Source organism: Myotis daubentonii, chromosome 2, assembly GCF_963259705.1.
Source record: "Myotis daubentonii chromosome 2, mMyoDau2.1, whole genome shotgun sequence".
NCBI classification, from domain to species: domain Eukaryota; kingdom Metazoa; phylum Chordata; class Mammalia; order Chiroptera; family Vespertilionidae; genus Myotis; species Myotis daubentonii.
This window is the reverse complement of record NC_081841.1, coordinates 49,294,234-49,314,355: the sequence shown is the minus strand read 5'-3', so window position 1 is coordinate 49,314,355 and position 20,122 is coordinate 49,294,234. Positions and strand designations below refer to the sequence as shown.

Below are 20,122 nucleotides of genomic sequence, written 5' to 3'. Positions count from 1 at the left end.
GTAGCACCAGATAAAAGTGATGATTTTATTTACTTCTGTGGCCCTCAAATAGCTAATATAGTCCACCTCTACCTGTGAGGGAGTCTGGCCCGACAGGATACAATTTCCAGGTTTGTCCTCTGCAAGAGTTTTGTGCTTTGGCCTTTATTTGTAAGTGAGGACGTTTCCCCAAAGTTCAAGGAATTTCTAGTGCTAGTAGTGGGGCTCCATTTGGAGATGAGTAGAACAGAGGGGAGCTTTCTTTCTGCTGCCCTCCGAAATGATAACGGGCGGTTCTCTGTCTGTATTTCATGATTTGATTCCTTGCTTTTCCAGCATCTTCTGCCACTGGTGTACTGTTCTCCAGATGAATCCAGTCACTATAGCTAGAGCATGAGTGGTGGGTAAAAGAAAAAAAAAAAAAGTAATTGCAAGAGCAAATGCAATCCCCACATGATTGGAAGTATTTAGGTTGTTAAAAATGATATGTACAATTTACCCATGCATTTTCCTCTTTTAGAAATCAAAGAGGAGAACTATATCAACAGGAATTTTTAAACTTCACCTTAATACCAAATTCTCACACTGATATTTAAACTTATTTGTCTTCTGGATTTTCAAAGGTTTTTCTTTAACTCATTGTTAGTTATTGCTCAAGGAGGCGAGAAATGCAGGTAATGTGGAATTGATTCCTAAGAGTAGCTTTAGGCCTGTGTGTTGTTTGGTTAAATAGTGGGGGAGAAAGCATGGCTTTTGAGAAATTGAATGTGCTGGTCTTGTAGTATAAACACAAGAGATAGAGCAGGACATGAAGGTCAAGATGGTGTGGTTAATAGTGTTGAAGGGTTATCCTGAGCTGATGGTTGTAATCTGGGTTCTTGGATCACAGTTGGAAAAAAGGGTCAAGCTTTTGAAAGTTAGAGGGTAGTCTATATTTACAAGTGGCATGAAGGCTTGACAAGAGCTGACTCTGAATAGATCACACAAACGGTGCATGGAGATTATGACCAGAATATGTTTTCATATCAGTCAATAGTTTCTTGTGATAAATTACATGGTATCTGGGATATCTCTGTGCTGCTTCGTCTCTAATTAACTCCCTTTCTCCTCACTGGGCAGATGTCCAGCCACTACCCCTCTTCACTTTCCACTAATGATCTCATTTCAATACTTAGTGAATAACAAGAGCCATCAGATGAGAAGTGCTTCCTTCCTAACACCAAATCTACTGACTGCATGCGTGTTTGATGGATGAAGAAAACCCATTCTCATCTAAGGCCATCCATGCTCTGCTTCTGCTGTGAAACCCAGCTGCTCCAGAGACAACATTTCTGCAATTGTATCTCATTCCTCCTGGAATTTCTCTTTCTACTGGATTATTATCAACCATTTACAAACATCCTTCTGTAGATTTAATAATAAAACAACAGCAAATTAACTCTAAGACATTACAGAAAGAATAATAAATGTGGACAGCGAGTTGATCTAGTGTTGGGATTCTGTAGAAAAGATTATTACACGTTTTAGGAAATCTAGAGACTTACCATTTCAGAAATACATTTTTGAGTGGGCATGAAACTTTGTGAATGGAGAATAGGGTGAAAACACTGAGATATCAGACATTAGAAGAGGCTTCACCCAATTTATTTCTGACATTCCCAAGACATACTGAAGGCAATGAGGAACCACAGTGTTATCTCTGAGTTCATCCTCCTCGGGCTGTCTGCGGACCCCCAGATCCAGCCTCTGCTCTTCGTGCTGTTCCTTGTTATTTACCTCCTGACCCTGATGGGGAATCTGATGCTGCTGCTGGTGATCGGGTTTGATGCCCGTCTTCACATCCCCATGTACTTTTTCCTGAGGCAGTTGTCCTTCCTCGATCTCTGCCACTCCTCTGTCACTGTGCCCAAGCTGCTGGAGAATCTGCTCTCTGAGAAGAAAACTATCTCAGTAGAGGGCTGCCTGGCTCAGGTCTTCTTTCTATATGCCTCTGGGGGCACTGAATCCTGCCTACTCGCTGTGATGGCATATGACCGCTATGTTGCCATCAGTTCTCCTCTGCTCTATGCCCAGGTGATGAACAGACAGCTGTGTATGGGGCTGGTGTGGGCCTCATGGAGTTTGGCTTTTCTGGATGCTCTTATCAATATCCTTGTAGCTCTCAATTTAGACTTCTGTGAGGCTCAAGATATTCACCACTTCTGCTGTGAGCTGTCCTCTCTTTACCCCTTGTCCTGCTCTGATGTGACTGCAAGTTTTACTGCCCTGCTCTGCTCTAGCGTCCTCCATTTCTTTGGAAATTTTCTCATGATATTTTTCTCCTATGTTCGCATTTTGTCCACCATCCTGCGCATCAGCTCCTCCACAGGCAGAAGCAAGGCCTTCTCTACCTGCTCCTCCCACCTCACTGCAGTGATCTTCTTTTATGGTTCGGGATTTCTCCGTTATCTCTTGCCAAATTCTGGATCCATTCGAGAGTTAATCTTCTCCTTGCAGTACAGTGTGATCACCCCCATGCTGAATCCCCTCATCTACAGCCTGAAGAACAAGGAGATGAAGGCTGCTGTGAAAAGGATGTTGAGAAAATATTTCTGGTGCTTCAAATAATAACATCAGAATGATGAGGATTCTGGGTAGAAATCCGATAAGTGGTGCCTGGATATTCAGGAGAATTCTCTGATATCAGGATCTGCAAGGTGCCCTACAGCTTTTCTTAAAAATACTTAAGCAGAAGTAGAGTTAATTTTCTTGGAATGATACCAGTTCAGTCCTAGTCAGAGCAAGGGGGAGGGAGGTATAGCAATTATTCCTATGAAAATATTCAATGTATTCCACACAGTATGGTAGACAATGCAATTATACTCTGTCTACCTTGCCACTCTTCAAACTAAACGCCATTTGCTCAATATGTTTCCACAGAGACTATTAATCATAGATTCTGTTAATCATGGTGACCCCTAATTCTCCCCGTCCCTGCTTAATATTCATTCATTCTTCCTGGCACAGTGGCTGGTACAGGAATGAGTACGTGGTCAATGTCAGACCATTCACTCTGTAGGAATTTTAATGAGAGATTCAGATGAGGAGAGAGAGGCAGAGGTCAGCCATTCTGTTTGCAGTACTCTGACAGCCAATCCCAGTGGCCTACTGATAAGATCACTAGTGTTATCCAAGATTCTGCCTTTTCAAGGGAGATTTATAAACATGAATTATAATAAGAACACATGATCAGACTGTGCTGAGCATTTTACATATATGATCCACTTAAATACCACAAGTGCTTTAGGGAAATGCTTTAGTTATCGTTATTTTAAGAAGAGGGAGTAAACTGCTTCAGAGAGGTAAGTGGTGGGGATGGAATTTGGAACCAAATGGACTTACCTCAAGTCTGGTTTTTTTTACCACCTTGACACACTGACTCTCCCCTTGATGGTGTGAGCTTCCCCAGACCCAGTTCATGAATTCCCTTGTTAATGCTTTATTGTTGTTGTCTTAATTTACTTTGCTTAGATTCTGTCTTTTGCAAGGAAAAGACCTAAAAGACATACATTGGTGCCACCATGGAATTGCAGTTATAGACATCCTAGGACAGTGGAGAAATTTGAGATTTTTTTTGTTGGATCTATGTGTGTCCAATAGAGACCACAAATAGCACATTTGTTTATCCTCTTCAAACCATTTACTTAATAGCCAGAAGTCCTGTGAAGGGGCCCCATGACAAGAGAAGATTCCCCAGCTCATGCGCACTGCTAGACAAGTAGGTCTGCCAATCAGCCCAGTGATGCTGTAGAAATGGCAGAACACGAGAGCATCAATAGCAGAGCAAATGCTGCACAAGGCCAGTGGCAATTCCAAAAAGAAACCAATAGAATTTCAGCAGAGGTCCCTTAGATCATGAAACTCAGTTGGAGAATTAGTGAGAAGGAGATTTGGGAGAGATGTGTGGGTGAAAATTATGCAAAAAATTAATTATTGTCCTTTCCAATCTGCCATCCGCAATGGAGTCACCACCAAGATGCAGATTTTCATGAAAACCCTTAAGGGGAAGACCGTCACTCTGGAGGTTGAACCCTCGGATACAATAGAAAATGTGAAGGCCAAGATCCAGAATAAGAGAGGAATTCCCTCTGATGAGCAAAGACTGATTTTACTTAGCTGGCAAGCAACTGGAAGACGAATGTACTTTGTCTGACTACAACATTCAAAAGGAGTCCACTCTACATCGTGTGTGGAGACTTCTTGGTGGGGCTAAGAAAAGGAAGAAGTCTTACTCCCAAGAAGAATAAGCATAAGAGAAAGAAGGTTAAGCTGGCTGTCCTGAAATACTACAAAGTAGATGAGAATGGCAAAATCAGTTGCCTTTGTTGGAAGTGCCCTTCAGATGAATGTGGTGATGGAGTTTTTATGGCCAGGCACTTTGACATACATTATTGTGGCAAATGTTGTCTGACCTATTGCTTCAACAAACCAGAAGACAAGTAATTGTACATGGTTAATAAAAGACATGAACTAAAAAATAAAAAATTAAAACAAATTAATTATTATTTCTTTTTGAAATTACCTTTTGGTTTTTGCTTATTTACAACCTGTCAAATGTCATTGTCCCCTTCACTTTGCACTCTCCAGCCACAGAGAACAAAACCTCAAAGAGGTCAAGGACATTTTTTGACATTTTCACTACATTTTTAAGAATATTTTAATTTTTAAAATATGCTTGTTGCACAATAGGTAAATTTTGAATGTGTCAATTATGGGTAAAGAAATGAGAATATATCTAGGATGGAGTCTCACCAGAGGGACCTTACTACCAAAGCAGTTGGAAATAATTATATGAGTAGAATAGTCTACTATGTGAGTCAAATCTCTTTCTTCCATGTTAGTCTAGTTCTGGGCCATGGACTCACAGTTTGGCCAGGCCTGGGCAAGGTGATAGTTATGCAAAGGTTCAACAAGATTCTCATGCATGAATGCTGTTCTGCTGTTGCCACTGGTGAAGTTTATTTAGATAAAGGTCATATGCAACTTTTGCTAGCTATATTACCAAATACATTCTATTTTTTGTTTCTATTATGAATTAAAAATTCAACTGCATTTATCACTTGTACACTGACCTTGTATCTGTCAAGTTTGTTGAACTATTTTCCTAGTTCTAATGGCTTGTTTATAAATACTATTGGATTTCTAATTATTTTGTCTTAAATAAAAGGAAATTAGATATTCATGTTTTATCTTAAATTACATTTCACATTTTAATGATTTCCTCTTAAATAAAGGGAAATAATTTGTTTTCCTATGCAATTTTTATATGTTTCATATCTTAAAGTTAATTCACTGGCCTGGAGCTCTAGTACAGACATCTTTTTTATTGGAATCAGTAAGAAAGTTTCTCATGTTTCAGCATTAAGGATAATGTTTGTTCTGTTTCTTATCAGTTTTGACTTAGTACACGAGCTCTCTTCTAACCATATTTTGCTGAGAATTGATGTAAAAATTTTATCAAATGTTTTTTTTAATTTCTATTGAGTACCAGTACTTTTCCCCTTTTGTTTACTAATATATAGTATCTGTCACATAATAAGCATGTGATAAATAACTGTTTACTAAAAAATAAATTTATCAAAATAGTCATGGTTTTTATTATTTGACTTTTTAAATTTTTTTTATTGATTTCAGAGAGGAAGGGAAAGGGAGAGAGACTTAGAAAAATCAGTGATGAGAAAGAATCATTGATTAGCTGCTTCCTGCACGCCCCCTATTGGGGATTGAGGTGCAACCTGGGCATGTGCCCTTGACTGGAATCGAACCTGGGACCCTTCAGTCTGAAGGCAGGCACTCTATCCACGCAGCAAAACCAGCTAGGAAATTATTTGGCTTTTAATAATAAATTGTATCAGTAGGTGTTCTGGTGTTGAAGAATTTTTGCATTCCTGAAATCACCCTACTTAGATAGAGTAGTAAAAACAGAATTAACTTTCATCAGTATTTGACTTAAGAATTTCCTATTTATGTCCATAAGTGAGATAGTATATTTTTTTTCTTGCATTCATCTGGTCTTTTCTTTTTAACAGCCTTAATTACATGTTTCACACATCACAATGTTCACCTATTCAATACAATGTCATGGTCTCTAGCACATTCACAGAGTTGTGCAACCGTCACCACAACCCAATCCCAAAACATTTTCATCACCCCCATTCGTATGGGCAATAACAATCCAAACCCTCCCCCTAGGCAATCACTAATCTATTTTTTGCCCATATAGATTTTTCGCATTTCAGACATTTGATCTTGGCATTAATAGTATGCTTTCTTTCACCTTGTATTTTTTTAAAATATTTTCATTAAAAAAGGGGTTTTCTTTCTTTTTTTTTATTGCTTAAAGTATTACAAAGGGTATTACATATGTATCCATTTTATCCCCCCACCCTAGACAGTCCCCTAGCCTCCCCTATCCCCCAGTGTCTTATGTCCATTGGTTATGCTTATATGCATGCATACAAGTCCTTTAGTTGATCTCTTACCCCCCCTACCTCCTGCCCCCCAACCCTCCCCGGCCTTCCCGCTGCAGTTTGACAATCTGTTTGAGGCAGCTCTGCCTCTGTATCTATTATTGTTCAAAAGTTTATAATGGTCTCTATTGTCCATGAATGAGTGAGATCATGTGGTATTTTTCCTTTATTGACTGGCTTATTTCACTTAGCATAATGCTCTCCAGTTCCATCCATGACGTTGCAAATGGTAAGAGTTCCTTCCTTTTTACAGCAGCATAGTATTCCATCGTGTAGATGTACCACCGATTTCTAATCCATTCATCTACTGATGGGCACTTAGGCTGTTTCCAGATCTTAGCTATGGTGAATTGTGCTGCTATGAACATAGGGGTGCATATATCCTTTCTGACTGGTGTTTCTGGTTTCTTGGGATATATTCCTAGAAGTGGGATCACAGGGTCAAATGGGAGTTCCATTTTCAGTAAAAAAGGGGTTTTCTTGAAGGCTTTGTAACACTCATCTATTAAGTTTTGAGGACTTCTTGTCTTTTGTTGTTTTAGAGGGAAAATTTTGATTGCCAACTTAATTCCTTTAATGATTAGTGGTATATTTGGGTTTGATATTTGTTCATGAATCAATTTTAGTAATTTGTAATTTTTGCCCATTATTCATATAATGTATTAAACTTCATTGACTTTTCTTTCTATGTCTATTTCTTTCACCAGGTGAGGGAAGTTTTCTGTTATTATTTTTTCAAATAGATTTTCAATTTCTTGCTCCATTTTTTATCCTTCTGGCACCCCCATTATGTGAATGTTGGTATGCTTGAAGTTGCCCCAGAGACTCCTTATACTATCTTCATATTTTTACATTCTTTTTTTCTTTTTGCTGTTCTGATTGGGTGTTTTTTGCTTCTTTATATTCCAAATTATTTTTTTTTTATTGCTTAAAGTATTACAAAGAGTATTACATATGTCTCCTTTTTTTTTTTCTTCCCCGCCCTTGACAATCCCCTGGCCTCCCCTACCTCCCAGTGTCTTATGTCCATTGGTTATGCTTATATGCATGCATGCATACAAGTCCTTCGGTTGATCTCTTACCCACCCCCCTCCTGCCCTCCCACCCTCCCCAGACTTCCTGCTGTAGTTTGACAGTCTGTTCGAGGCAGCTCTGCCTCTGTATCTACTTTTGTTCATAAGTTTATAATGGTCTTTATTATCCAGAAATGAGTGAGATCATGTGATATTTTTCCTTCATTGACTGGCTTATTTAACTTAGCATAATGCTCTCCAGTTCCATCCATGCTATTGCAAATGGTAAGAGTTCCTTCTTTTTTTACAGCAGCATAGTATTCCATCGTGTAGATGTACCACCGATTTCTAATCCATTCATCTACTGATGGGCACTTAGGCTGTTTCCAGATCTTAGCTATGGTGAATTGTGCTGCTATGAACATAGGGGTGCATATATCCTTTCTGACTGGTGTTTCTGGTTTCTTGGGATATATTCCTAGAAGTAGGATCACAGGGTCAAATGGGAGTTCCATTTTTAGTTTTTTGAGGAAACTCCATACTGTCTTCCATAGTGGCTGCACCAGTCTGCATTCCCACCAGCAGTGCACAAGTGTTTATATTCCAAATTCTTGATTTGATTCTCAGCATCCTCTACTCTACTGTTGATTCCTTGTAAATTATTCTTTATTTCAGTTAGTATATCCTTCATTTCTGATTGGTCCTTTTTTATGTTGTTGATGTTCTCACTAAATTCCTTGAAGTTCTCTATAAATTCCTTGAAATGCTCAGTAAGTCCCTGTAAAGTTTGTCAAATTAATTTAAAAACAAATGAGTATATGTTCCAGTTTATTCTAATTAATGCTATTTTTCATTTTACAACTGCAATGTGATGAAAACTTATTTTTTTCTTTCATTCTACTCTTAATAATTGTCTAGAAAAGTAAATTTAAGTAGAGGTTATGTGAGGATGAGGAAAAATAGAGGGTTCTAAGCCAAGGTGCTACAAAGAGTAAGTTGTATCTGCTCTGCAGAAAGTCTCTCAGATAGGGAGTGATTCCAAAGCCATCATCCATAGTTGCGGGATTGCCTGGGGCATCCTTATAACCATTGATTTGAATTCTGTATCTGATAGATTTCTTGCTTCCGTTTTTTAAGTTATTTTTCTGAAGATTTCTCCTGTTCTTTCATTTGTGACATGTTTCTTTGTATCTACATTTTGGCTCTGTTTGTTTCTATGTATTAGGTAGACCTGCTAGATTTTCCAGACTCAGTAGAATGGCCTTGTGTAGTAGGTGTCCTGTAGGGCCCAGTGGCTCAGCCTCCCCAGGCACCAGATGTGGCTGCCCTTTGTGAGCTGTGTGTACTGTCCTATTGTAGTTTAGCCTTGATTGATGTTGGCATCACTAGGAGGAATTGACCCCTAGTCCAATCAGTTGTGAGGATAGACTGCAACTATAGTAGAAGAGCTGCTGTGTAGGAGCTGATTCTATGGAGTGGGACTTGCTTCAGTGGGGCTTTGGTGCTCACTGAGTCCACCCCTTAAGTATGTCACTCGGGGAGGTGGTGGGCTGTAATCCAGCATGGTGAAAGCTGACCACCAGGTACACTGGCTCTGGAACCTCCTGAGAAGTGCAAAGTCATCCATTCCCTGTGCTCTGCCTGGGGCTACACAGCATGAGCTATAAAGCAATCTGCAGATGACTGCTACTTGTGTTGGGCTTGGGGGTGCCCAGGAGAGGCCAAGCTGTGAACCAGTGCTTAGCCTGGGGCCACTTATTGAGAGGTATGGGGCATGCTGAGGCCAGCTGCTGTATGTTTGAAAGATTTTAGGAAAGTTCAAAGCATGAGGCATGAGAGACCAGTTGTATGGAAAAGATACTGGAAATGCCCTAGTGGAGCTTACAAGTAAGGAGGGGCAGGGTCTCAGGGGATTACCAGGATGGGGTAAAAAGTATGAGCCAGGTTGATGGAGATTCATATGTGGCAACTGCCTGTTGGCTCTGTGGTAGGGATGGCTCAGCAAAGGAACCTGCCTGCACTTCTGTCTCGGAGAAAGCCTCTATAAAACGTGTCTGGTTGTATCTCCTCCAATTCCAAAATTCAGTGCATGGAGTGAGGAAAAAAGTTCTTGCCATATCTCATATTGCTGCATTAACTGCACCATGGAGTCCCCCACAAACAGCCCATCAGGCTCTTTATCTTTACAGTCTAGTACGAATCTGTTGTGCTGAGAAATCCACCTGTCATCTCCTTGAATATTTTCTGCTTTATGTGGAATTGCTGCTGGGTTTGAGTCTCCTTAGCTCATTCTACACTCAGGCAGTAGGCCTGTGCAGGCCCAAGCAGCTGTGACGGCTGCGGGTAGCATGTCTGTAGCTCGCTCAGTCCCAGTGGCACTCCTTCTCTCTTTTCTGGAAGTTTTTTTTTTTTTTTTTAAGGATTAGTATTGTTTTGTTTAAGTATGACCAAATGCACCAGTAAAACTATCAGGACCTTTAGTTTCCTTCCAGTTCATAATTACACATTCAATTTCTTTAGTTAATATAGTGTTATTTAGGTTTTCTATATTTTCTTGTAATTTAGTAATCTATGTCTTTTAAAGAATTTGTCTATTTCATCTAAACCAGCAGTTCTCAACCTGTGGGTCGCGACCCCTTTGGGGGGTCTAACGACCCTTTCACAGGGGTCGCCTAAATATATCCTGCATATCAAATATTTACATTATGATTCATAACAGTAGCAAAATTACAGTTATGAAGTAGCAACGAAAATAATTTTATGGTTGGGGGTCACCACAACATGAGGAACTGTATTAAAGGGTCGCGGCATTAGGAAGGTTGAGAACCACTGACTAAACTGTTAAATTCATTGACATAAAACTGTTCATAACATTCTTATTAGCTTTTGAATATATGAAGGATCTATATTGATGCACTTTTTTATTTTTATTCCTAATATTGGTAATTTGTCTTTTCACATTTTCCCTTAATCAATCTAGTGAAGGTTTATTGACTTGATATGTTTAAAAAAATAGTTTTGGGTTTAATTCATTTTCTCTTTTGTTTGCTGTTTTCTATGTCTTGACTTCTGCTTTTCATTATTGCCTCTTCATATTTATTTTGAGTATAAGTTGATTTTCTTTTTCTCACTTCTTAAGGCAGAAACTTAGACCACTGATTTTAGACCTTTTCCCTCCTAATAGAGCATTTAACTTAACTGCAAGTATTAATTTAGCTTTATCCCACAAATGTTGATGTTTTCATTTTCATCCAGTTAAAACAATATTTCCCTATTTTCTTTGTGGTTTCTTCTTTGACCCATGGGTTATTTGAAAGTGTGTTGTTTGATATTTAAAATTTTGAATTCTCCAGATATGTTTATTACTGATTTGTAATTTAGTTCTACTGTGATCAATTTGCTTAATGGCTCAGCATAATTCTAGCTTGAGACAGTTGCATGTATTCTTGAAAGACGCAATCAAACTGCTAGAAGATTGTTTGCAATACATGTAATTTACAAAAGATTAATAAACAGAACATACATTATAAAGAACTCCTACAAATCTAAAAGAAAAGCTCAAGCAACTCAATAGAAAAGTGGGCAAAGATAGAAACAGGCATTTTACAGAGGAGAAAGCATATATATCCAATAAAATATGAAGAAATGTTGAATTTCATTAATAATGAGGAAGTTGCAAATTAAGACCATAGAGAAAAATCATTCATCATTCATTTAGCTGTCTAACAAAACCAGGTGTTGGCAAGGATGTGGATCAATGGGAAGCAGTTCTTATACACTGCTGCTGGCTGCTAAAAGTATTTACTAGCACAACTACTTTTGCAATTTGGCATTATCTTATAAAGATGAATATTTATATATTCTATGGCTCAATAATTCTAATCCTAGAGAAACTCTTAAAAATGTGCACCAGAAGTAATGTACAGGAGGTTCATGGCAGCATTGTTCAGGGAAGCAAAAAAGAAAAAAGGGTGCGCAAGGGGAGAAACAACTCAAATTTCCATTCACAAGAAAAAAGATAAACTCAGTGCCTCTGCATGCTCAGTCACCAAAATGAAAAATGGGGTTATTGAATAACAGATCACCGCAAATTTAGTACCTTAGAGCAGGCAAATTTATTATCTCACAGTTTCTGTGGGTCAGAAATCCAGGCATGAACCAGTTTGGTCCTCTGCTCAGGGTCTCATCAGGCTGAAATCAAAGTGTGAGCCATGACTATAATCTCATCTGAGATTCAAGGTCCTCCTTCAAAGTCTGCTAACAATGTAATCGTTCACAGAATTCAATTTCTTGTGACTGTAGGACTGAGGTCCCCACTTTCTTGCTAGCTGTCAGCCAGGGACTGCTTTCAGCCCCTAGGGGCCACCTTTAGTTTCTAGCCATATGACCCCCTCACTACATGACAGCTTCTAATTAATCTCTCTGATGTCAGGAAGAGCCCACTTATTTGGACTCACCTGCTTAGGTCAGTGCAATTCAAGATAATCACCCTTTTGATGAACTCAAGGTCAACTAATCAGTACCTAAGCGTGGAAGTGAAATTCCACCATATTTACATCCCACCCATTTTCAAGAGAAGGAGATTATATAGGACGTGTACACCAGGGGGCCAGAATGTTGGGGAACATCTTAGAAATCTGCCTACCACAGCCCTATAATAGGAAAATAATCTTAACCTGATGTGGAAAACAATTTGAGCCCATATTATTCCATCCATTATATGCTATAGGCATTTATCATCTCAGAAGAACTTTTAACCCAGCTTCTAACTCTTTCTACCACTTTCTGGGTATTAGATGGTGCCAGGTATTTGTCTACAATGATTCAACAATCTGGTCTACTTAAAATAGAAATTAAGAGTTAGCGATAACAGAAGTAAACATTATATTTTCTGTAACATAAATAAAAGGTATTAATCAACAGCTAAATTAAGAAAGTCTACTGTCAATGAGAAGTCTGCTTAGAGTAAGTTTTTGTACTATTTGTTAAAATGACAGTTTGGCATTACACCACTTTGAAGCTGTCCTAGTGTAACATAATATTTCACAAGTGACCCAGTCTTGAAACCATGGCTACAACTCTCCATTCCCCTTCTCTGGCAACATGTCAGCCTTTCACCCCAGCTACTTCCCTTCTCAGGCTCTCACACTCCTGGGTTACAATACACACATACCCAACTGCCAGAGGCCCCAGACACCTGCACCCAGGGATACCCTCTTCTTTCTTAGGCCTGCAGAATTTTTTGAAACTAGTGGCCAGGTACATGAAATTCGTGCACTTGGGGCTGGGGAGGGGGGTGTCCCCCAGCCTGGCCTGTGTCCTGTCACAGTGCAGGAGCCCCACAATCCATTGCCCCAAAGAGGTAGGCCCTGCCCACCCATCCGGGGCTCCTAGATGGATTGCCCCAAAGAAGTAGGCTGGAGCCGGGGGAGGCCTGCGGACCTCTGTGTGCCTTTGGTCCCCGGCCGGTCCCCCGGGCTGGGCCTGCGGTGGAGGGGCCTCTCTGGGCACCTGCGGACCCCCAGCTGGGGCTGTGGAGGAGAGGCCTCTCCACCACGGCCCCGCCCCCAGCCCTGATGCTGCAAGTCCCCACCCACCCACGCCTGCTGCACACACAGCCTGCTGATCGGTCATTACTGTGACCATGTCCCAACCAATCTGCATATTACCCTATTGTTAGTATAGATACCCAATTCCCAGGAAGCCTGTGAAACCTAGCTAACTCCATCCTAGCTAACTTTATTCTGTTTGCCATACATAAGCATCTCCTGCAGTTCCAGCTCACTGTTACCCTGTCCTTGGGTGCAACCCCCTTGTGACCCTGCATGACAGCATTCTCTGGTTTGCAGCTGTAAGTAACAAAGAGTTCTGCCTTTCATCTATCTGCCTTTGAGTTGTGTCTCACCATAAAAAAAAAAAAATCTTAAAATCTTATAAAACATCTAGCCTTAACCTGATTACAACACCAGTTGTTACTGACAGCTCCCTACATCGGTCCACTATTTGCACTGACTACAAATTATTTCTGCCAAGTAATGCCCATTACCAACATCTTGCCTTTGACTAGTGCTTCACAAGTTTACACCGTATGTCTACATTTTCACTTAATTTAATTCTCACAACAGCTTTTCAGGAAAAGAAGAGTGACATTAATACCAATTTGATAGATGAGGTTAAGGTTCTAATATGTCACCCAGAAGCACAGCCAGAACTAAAAAACCAACTCTTTTATTTTAGTTCTTAGTTTAGTGCTATTTCTAGCACATCTTTATGCCCACTATTTAATGTAGCAGTCTTTTTTGTTTTGTTAATCCTCACTAGAGGATATTATTTTCCACTGATTTTTAAGAGAGAGTGGAAGGGAGGGAGCAGGGAGAGAGAGAGAGAGAGAGAGAGAGAGAGAGAGAGAGAGAGAGAGAGAGATGTGTGAGAGACACATCGATTGGTTGCTTCCTGCACGCACACCAACCGGGGCCAGGGATCGAACCTGCAACCCAGGTACATGCCCTTGACTGGGAATCAAACCTGAGACTCTGGTCCAGGAACTGAGCCTCTAACTTCTGAGCCACACTGAGTCTTTTAATTAAAAATGTCCTACTTAGAGGAAGACATAAACAGATGGAAGAACATACCGTGTTCATGGATTGGTAGAATCAACATCATTAAAATGTCCATACTACCCAAAGCAATCTATAAATTCAATGCACTTCCCATTAAAATACCAACGGCATACTTCATAGATCTAGAACAAACTCTCCAAAAATTCATCTGGAATAAAAAAAGACCCCGAATAGCTGCAGCAATCCTGAAAAAGAACAAAATAGGTGGGATCTCAATACCAGATATCAAGATGTATTACAAAGCCACTGTTCTCAAAACTGCCTGGTACTGGCACAAGAATAGGCATATAGATCAATGGAATAGAATAGAGAGCCCAGAAATCGGCCTGAACCAATATGCTCAATTAATATTTGACAAAGGAGGCAAGAACATACAATGGAGCCAAGATAGTCTCTTCAATAAATGGTGTTGGGAAAATTGGACAGATATATGCAAGAAAATGAAACTAGACCACCAACTTACACCATACACAAAAATAAACTCAAAATGGATAAAGGACTTAAATGTACGACAGGAAACCATAAAAATTCTAGAAGAATCCAAAGGCAAGAAAATTTCAGACATATGCCGAAGCAATTTCTTCACTGATACAGCTCCTAGGGCACTTGAAACTAAAGAGAAAATGAACAAATGGGACTACATCAAAATAAAAAGCTTCTGCACAGCAAAAGAAACCATCAACAAAACAACGAGAAAACCCACTGTGTCGGAAAACATATTTGCCAATGTCATATCTGATAAGGGCCTAATCTCCAAAATTTATAGGGAACTCATACAACTTAACAAAAGGAAGATAAACAATCCAATCAAAAAATGGGCAAAGGACCTAAATAGACACCTTTCAAAAGAGGACATTCAGAAAGCCAAGAGACATATGAAAACATGCTCAAAGTCACTAATCATCTGAGAGATGCAAATCAAAACAACAATGAGGTACCATCTCACACCTGTCAGACTGGCTATCATCAACAAATCAACAAACGACAAGTGCTGGAGAGGATGTGGAGAAAAAGGAACACTTGTGCACTGCTGGTGGGAATGCAGACTGGTGCAGCCACTATGGAAGACAGTATGGAGTTTCCTCAAAAAACTGAAAATGGAACTCCCATTTGACCCTGTGATCCCACTTCTAGGAATATATCCCAAGAAACCAGAAACACCAATCAGAAAGGATATATGCACCCCTATGTTCATAGCAGCACAATTCACCATAGCTAAGATCTGGAAACAGCCTAAGTGCCCATCAGTAGATGAATGGATTAGAAATCGGTGGTACATCTACACGATGGAATACTATGCTGCTCTAAAAAGGAAGGAACTCTTACCATTTGCAACGTCATGGATGGAACTGGAGAGCATTATGCTAAGTGAAATAAGCCAGTCAATGAAGGAAAAATACCACATGATCTCACTCATTCATGGATAATAGAGACCATTATAAACTTTTGAACAATAATAGATACAGAGGCAGAGCTGCCTCAAACAGATTGTCAAACTGCAGTGGGAAGGCCGGGGAGGGTTGGGGGGCAGGAGGTAGGGGGGTAAGAGATCAACCAAAGGACTTGTATGCATGCATATAAGCATAACCAATGGACATAAGACACTGGGGGATAGGGGAGGCTAGGGGACTGTCTAGGGCGGGGGGAAAAATGGACACATATGTAATACCCTTTGTAATACTTTAAGCAATAAAAAAAATGTCCTACTTAAAGAGCACACAATAAACTGTTACCATCTTGTAAGGCCACTTCTTCCCCCCCCCCCTCCCCCCCGCCAATATCAAGGACAGGAGGATTTAAATGTGAGCCACAGAACTTGTTAAGCCTTGCCACCACCACCACCCATTGTCAAGCAGGATTTCAGAGGCCCTCAGAGCTCTGGAACTTTTGGAAAGATAGCCCCTCTAGCCTAACTCAGTCCACAATAGGATTGAAGAAAACCCATACAGCTCAGCACACTTCTGGTGAAGTCATCATCCTACCACACACACCTCTATCTACTCAAGCCCCACCAGCCTTTACACCTCACCTTACCACGGACAAGCTGACAAAGAGACCAGTCTCAAGAAGGGGGCTATAATTAGAGTGCTAATTCCAGCATGCCCTATATCTCTGCTTACAACACTCACCACAGGACTCCTTTGCCTCCAGGCCATGCCTCACCATGAAGACTCTTGCCCTAGTATAGTCCCTACATTGCCTAATTTGAATCAAACTCTAACCTCCAAAACAGCCTCTAACTCAGTGATGGCGAACCTATGACACACGTGTCAGAGGTGACACACGAACTTATTTTTTTTGGTTGATTTTTCTGTGTTAAATGGCATTTAAATATATAAAATAAATATCAAAAATATAAATCTTGCCGAAACCAGTTTGGCTCAGTGGATGGAGCGTCGGCCTGCGGACTGAAGGGTCCCAGGTTCGATTCCGGTCAAGGGCATGTACCTGGGTTGCGGGCACATCCCCAGTGGGAGATGTGCAGGAGGCAGCTGATCGATGTTTCTCTCTCATCGATGTTTCTAACTTTCTATCTCTCTCCCTTCCTCTCTGTGAAAAATCAATAAAATATATTTTAAAAAATATATATAAATCTTTGTTTTACTATGGTTGCAAATATCAAAAAATTTCTATATGTGACACGGCACCAGAGTTAAGGTAGGGTTTTTCAAAATGCTGACACGCCGAGCTCAAAAGGTTCACCATCACTGCTCTAACTCCTTCCACTGAGACCTCTGGAATTTAGGGTTGGTCATTAACACAATCCCTTGCTATAGACTGAATGTTTGTGTCTCTCCCCACCCAATATTCATATGTTGAAAGCTAACCCTCAATGTGATGGTATTTGGAGGTGGGCCTTCAGGAGGTGATTATATCTTGAAGGCAAAGCCCTCACGAATGGGATTAGTGCCCTCATAAAAGAGATTCCAGAGTTCCCTCACCCCTTCCACCATGTGAGGACACAGTGAGAAGACACTGAATCTGACAGCACTTTGATCTTAGGCTTCTCAGCCTCCAGAAATGAGAGAATTAAATGTTCATTATTCATAAGACACTCAGTCTATGGTCACTCATTACAGCAGCCCGAACAACAAAGCACTCCTATACTCTCCAATCTCTTTGATAGATGTTTCTTTCACCTCCATTATCTAACTGATACCTGGCTACCCTTTGAGGACCAAGCACACTTCCCTTGCAGTCCTCTTTAGGGGTGGCTATTTTTTCTCCTACGAATTATATACCAATGCTTTACAAACATTAAATTGCTACCCATTCGTGTGTAGTATAAATGGAATACTTTTAAAATAAAGTAATAAAGTAGAAAACATTAGTGTATGCTGCATGTAGTTAAGATGCATATTGTTTCATGAAAGTTTTGTTTCGATTGTATAAGTGATTGCTTTCAAATAAATATTTATATTCAAATAAATATCTATATGAAAATCACTGCTTTACACCACCTAAGGTTAGAAGTAGAGGAAGTGTTCTCTTTGCTGCCTCAAGTACCAGTTCCCTCCTTCCTCCCTAAGTAATGCTCTGCTACTTTGAAGCACATACCATCAAACCTTCCCACACACTGCCCTTCCTTATTATTATCACCTACCATACCCCTGGTCATCTCCTTCTTTCATTAAAGACTCCCTCAAGTGGATTGCTATTTCACTCTCCACAACCCCAACATCATTCCTGGTGACTTCAATATCTATGTGGACAATTCATCTTATGCCCTGGGTTAAATTGCACAAGTGTGATTATTAAAATACTGAAATACTTTCACAGCCCTTGGCGCCTCCAGGACCCGGCACCAGTGCTTTAACCTTCATTCATTTTGATGGATTCATGTCCATGCTATTACCAATAGTTAAATACTTTGAATACTATCCCACCTAACTCCCTAGGGCCTAGCCTCTCAGCTCCTTGACTTTCTCTTACCTTAAGTGATATTTTCCATCACTGCAGAAACTCACTCTCATAGTCATTACCGACAACTGCAACCCCTCCCTATCTCCAGTTCAAGCACCCCACTTTGCCACCTACATCTTCAGCTCACTCCATTCCAATAGTAGGTCTACCTCATTGAGACTCAAGAATACATTTATCGCCCTGACCGGTTTGGCTCAGTGGATAGAGCGTCGGCCTGCGGACTCAAGGGTCCTGGGTTCAATTCCTGTCAAGGGCATGTACCTTGCTTGTGGGCACATCCCCGGTGGGAGGTGTGCAGGAGGCAGCTGATCGATGTTTCTCTCTCATCAATGTTTCTAACTCTCTATCCCTCTCCCTTCCTCTCTGTAAAAAATCAATAAAATATATATTTTTTAAAAAGAATACATTTATTTTTCATCCCATCTTGGCACTGTCCATCATCCTACTAAAGTCCTCTTTTCACCCATTATCCAGCTTCAATTCCTAGGTGTTATCATTTATTGAATTCTTACTATGCATTAAGTTGTTTATTTACATCACCTTATTTACTTTTAAAACAACCTGACAAAGTATGTATAATGATATCCATTTTATTAACACACACACGTCTGCCCAAGATTATAGAAATAAAAAGTAGAGGTTCTACAACTTTAAATGGCTGAACCACTATTTCCTTAACCTTAAACTAGGGATAAAGATAATTTAACTCATTGAGTTGTGAAGATCACATGTACACAAACGCACTTTGTGCATTGTAAAGTGTTCTACAAATGTTAGTTATAATTATAACTACTGACTGGAGAGGCCCTGACCCTTTCTCTCCACAGGAGTCCTAACCTGAAACTTCGCTCAGCCTTCCTCTTTCCTTTACAGTCATGGACATAGAGGAGGCAAAAATTTCCACTGCTCTGTGGATAGAAAAGTCATCTCTGATGTCAAGCTTCAAAACTCTGAATGGAAGAAAAGCAGTGTCATAAATAGTGGTTAGGTCCTAATTAGTAATTGAAGGTATGGTTTCATTATGGAGAAACAGGCTTTTATAAGCCAAGCTGATAATTCATTACAAAAAATAAGACTAATAAAGGAACTTTTATAACACAATCCCAAATTGATGAACACTTTCTTATTCAAACCACATCAGAACAAAAGTTCAGAAATGAAGGAGCCAAGACTGACAGGCAAGAGACTCAATCTCTTAAGGTTTTTTCAAGTCCTGTAGAGAACTTGGAACCTTAAGTGTCTGGGGGGCTCTTCCCGAGCCTCAGGAAGAATATTGCTGTGTTCCAAGAACTCTGTATTCCACCTGCTAGAATCTGGCTATTGGCCAGTTCATCCCATTCTGTTTTTCCAAACTCTATCAGCAGGGCAGCCAAGGACCAAGAATGGTATAATTAGACCCATCGGGTATATCACTTCCTTATAGTACTAAATATAGTGACTCCCTATTACTTGACATGGCAAATAAAAATCCCTGACCCACTGTCTAATCTTTCTGTCAATTTCCCCATTTCATTTTTTTCTATACTTTAGACATCCCCACAACTCTGTTCTTCATCCCATAGAATGCCGCACAGCATGTCCATTTCTCCCTTTTGATTCTATCCAAGATGCTCTTCCTACATGTTGCCTTCAAAGCTAATCTTGAAACAATTCCATCAGAAAGTCTTAAAAAGATGGAATCATCTGTCTACTACTCAGTGCATGCTTAATTACTCCACCTTGTAACATTACTAGTATGTAGGAGCTTGGACTTGTCCATATATTACTGTGAAAGGTTAAGATACCACTTTGGTGACTGGTGCACCAGATTATAAGTCTAAAGCCAGGCCCAATTCCCAATTTTGCCTTTTGGCTCACTTAATGCCCCTGAACTCATGCTGAGATATGCTGAGATAATATCTACACCCCACAGTTTCTTGATTAACAGCTAAAGAGATGACACATTAAAAGCATAATATAAAGGTATTTCAACCCCCCCCCCCCCAGTGATGTTTAAGAGAAGGTTCTGGCATAAAGTAGATATTTAGTAAATATTAATGACTCATTGTGGTGCCATTAGGCCAAAGCTTACTTTTCT

The 20,122-nt window shown here is 40.1% G+C and overlaps 1 protein-coding gene and 1 pseudogene across 1 annotated transcript; both read left to right on the top strand.

Annotated features, from left to right (window-relative positions):
- Nucleotides 1-1,656: 1,656 nt before the first annotated feature.
- LOC132226094 (olfactory receptor 8S1-like) lies at nucleotides 1,657-2,586 on the top strand. Its single transcript, XM_059680968.1, has one exon. The coding sequence runs from the start codon at nucleotides 1,657-1,659 to the stop codon at nucleotides 2,584-2,586; it is 930 nt and encodes a 309-aa protein (XP_059536951.1).
- Nucleotides 2,587-3,776: 1,190 nt separating this feature from the next.
- LOC132227522 (ubiquitin-ribosomal protein eS31 fusion protein-like) lies at nucleotides 3,777-4,539 on the top strand (annotated as a pseudogene).
- Nucleotides 4,540-20,122: the final 15,583 nt, after the last annotated feature.

Bases quoted from the DNA above. Each gene is read 5' to 3' on its own strand.
- LOC132226094 (XM_059680968.1), top strand. From the start codon at position 1,657: ATGAGGAACCACAGTGTTATCTCTGAGTTCATCCTCCTCGGGCTGTCT.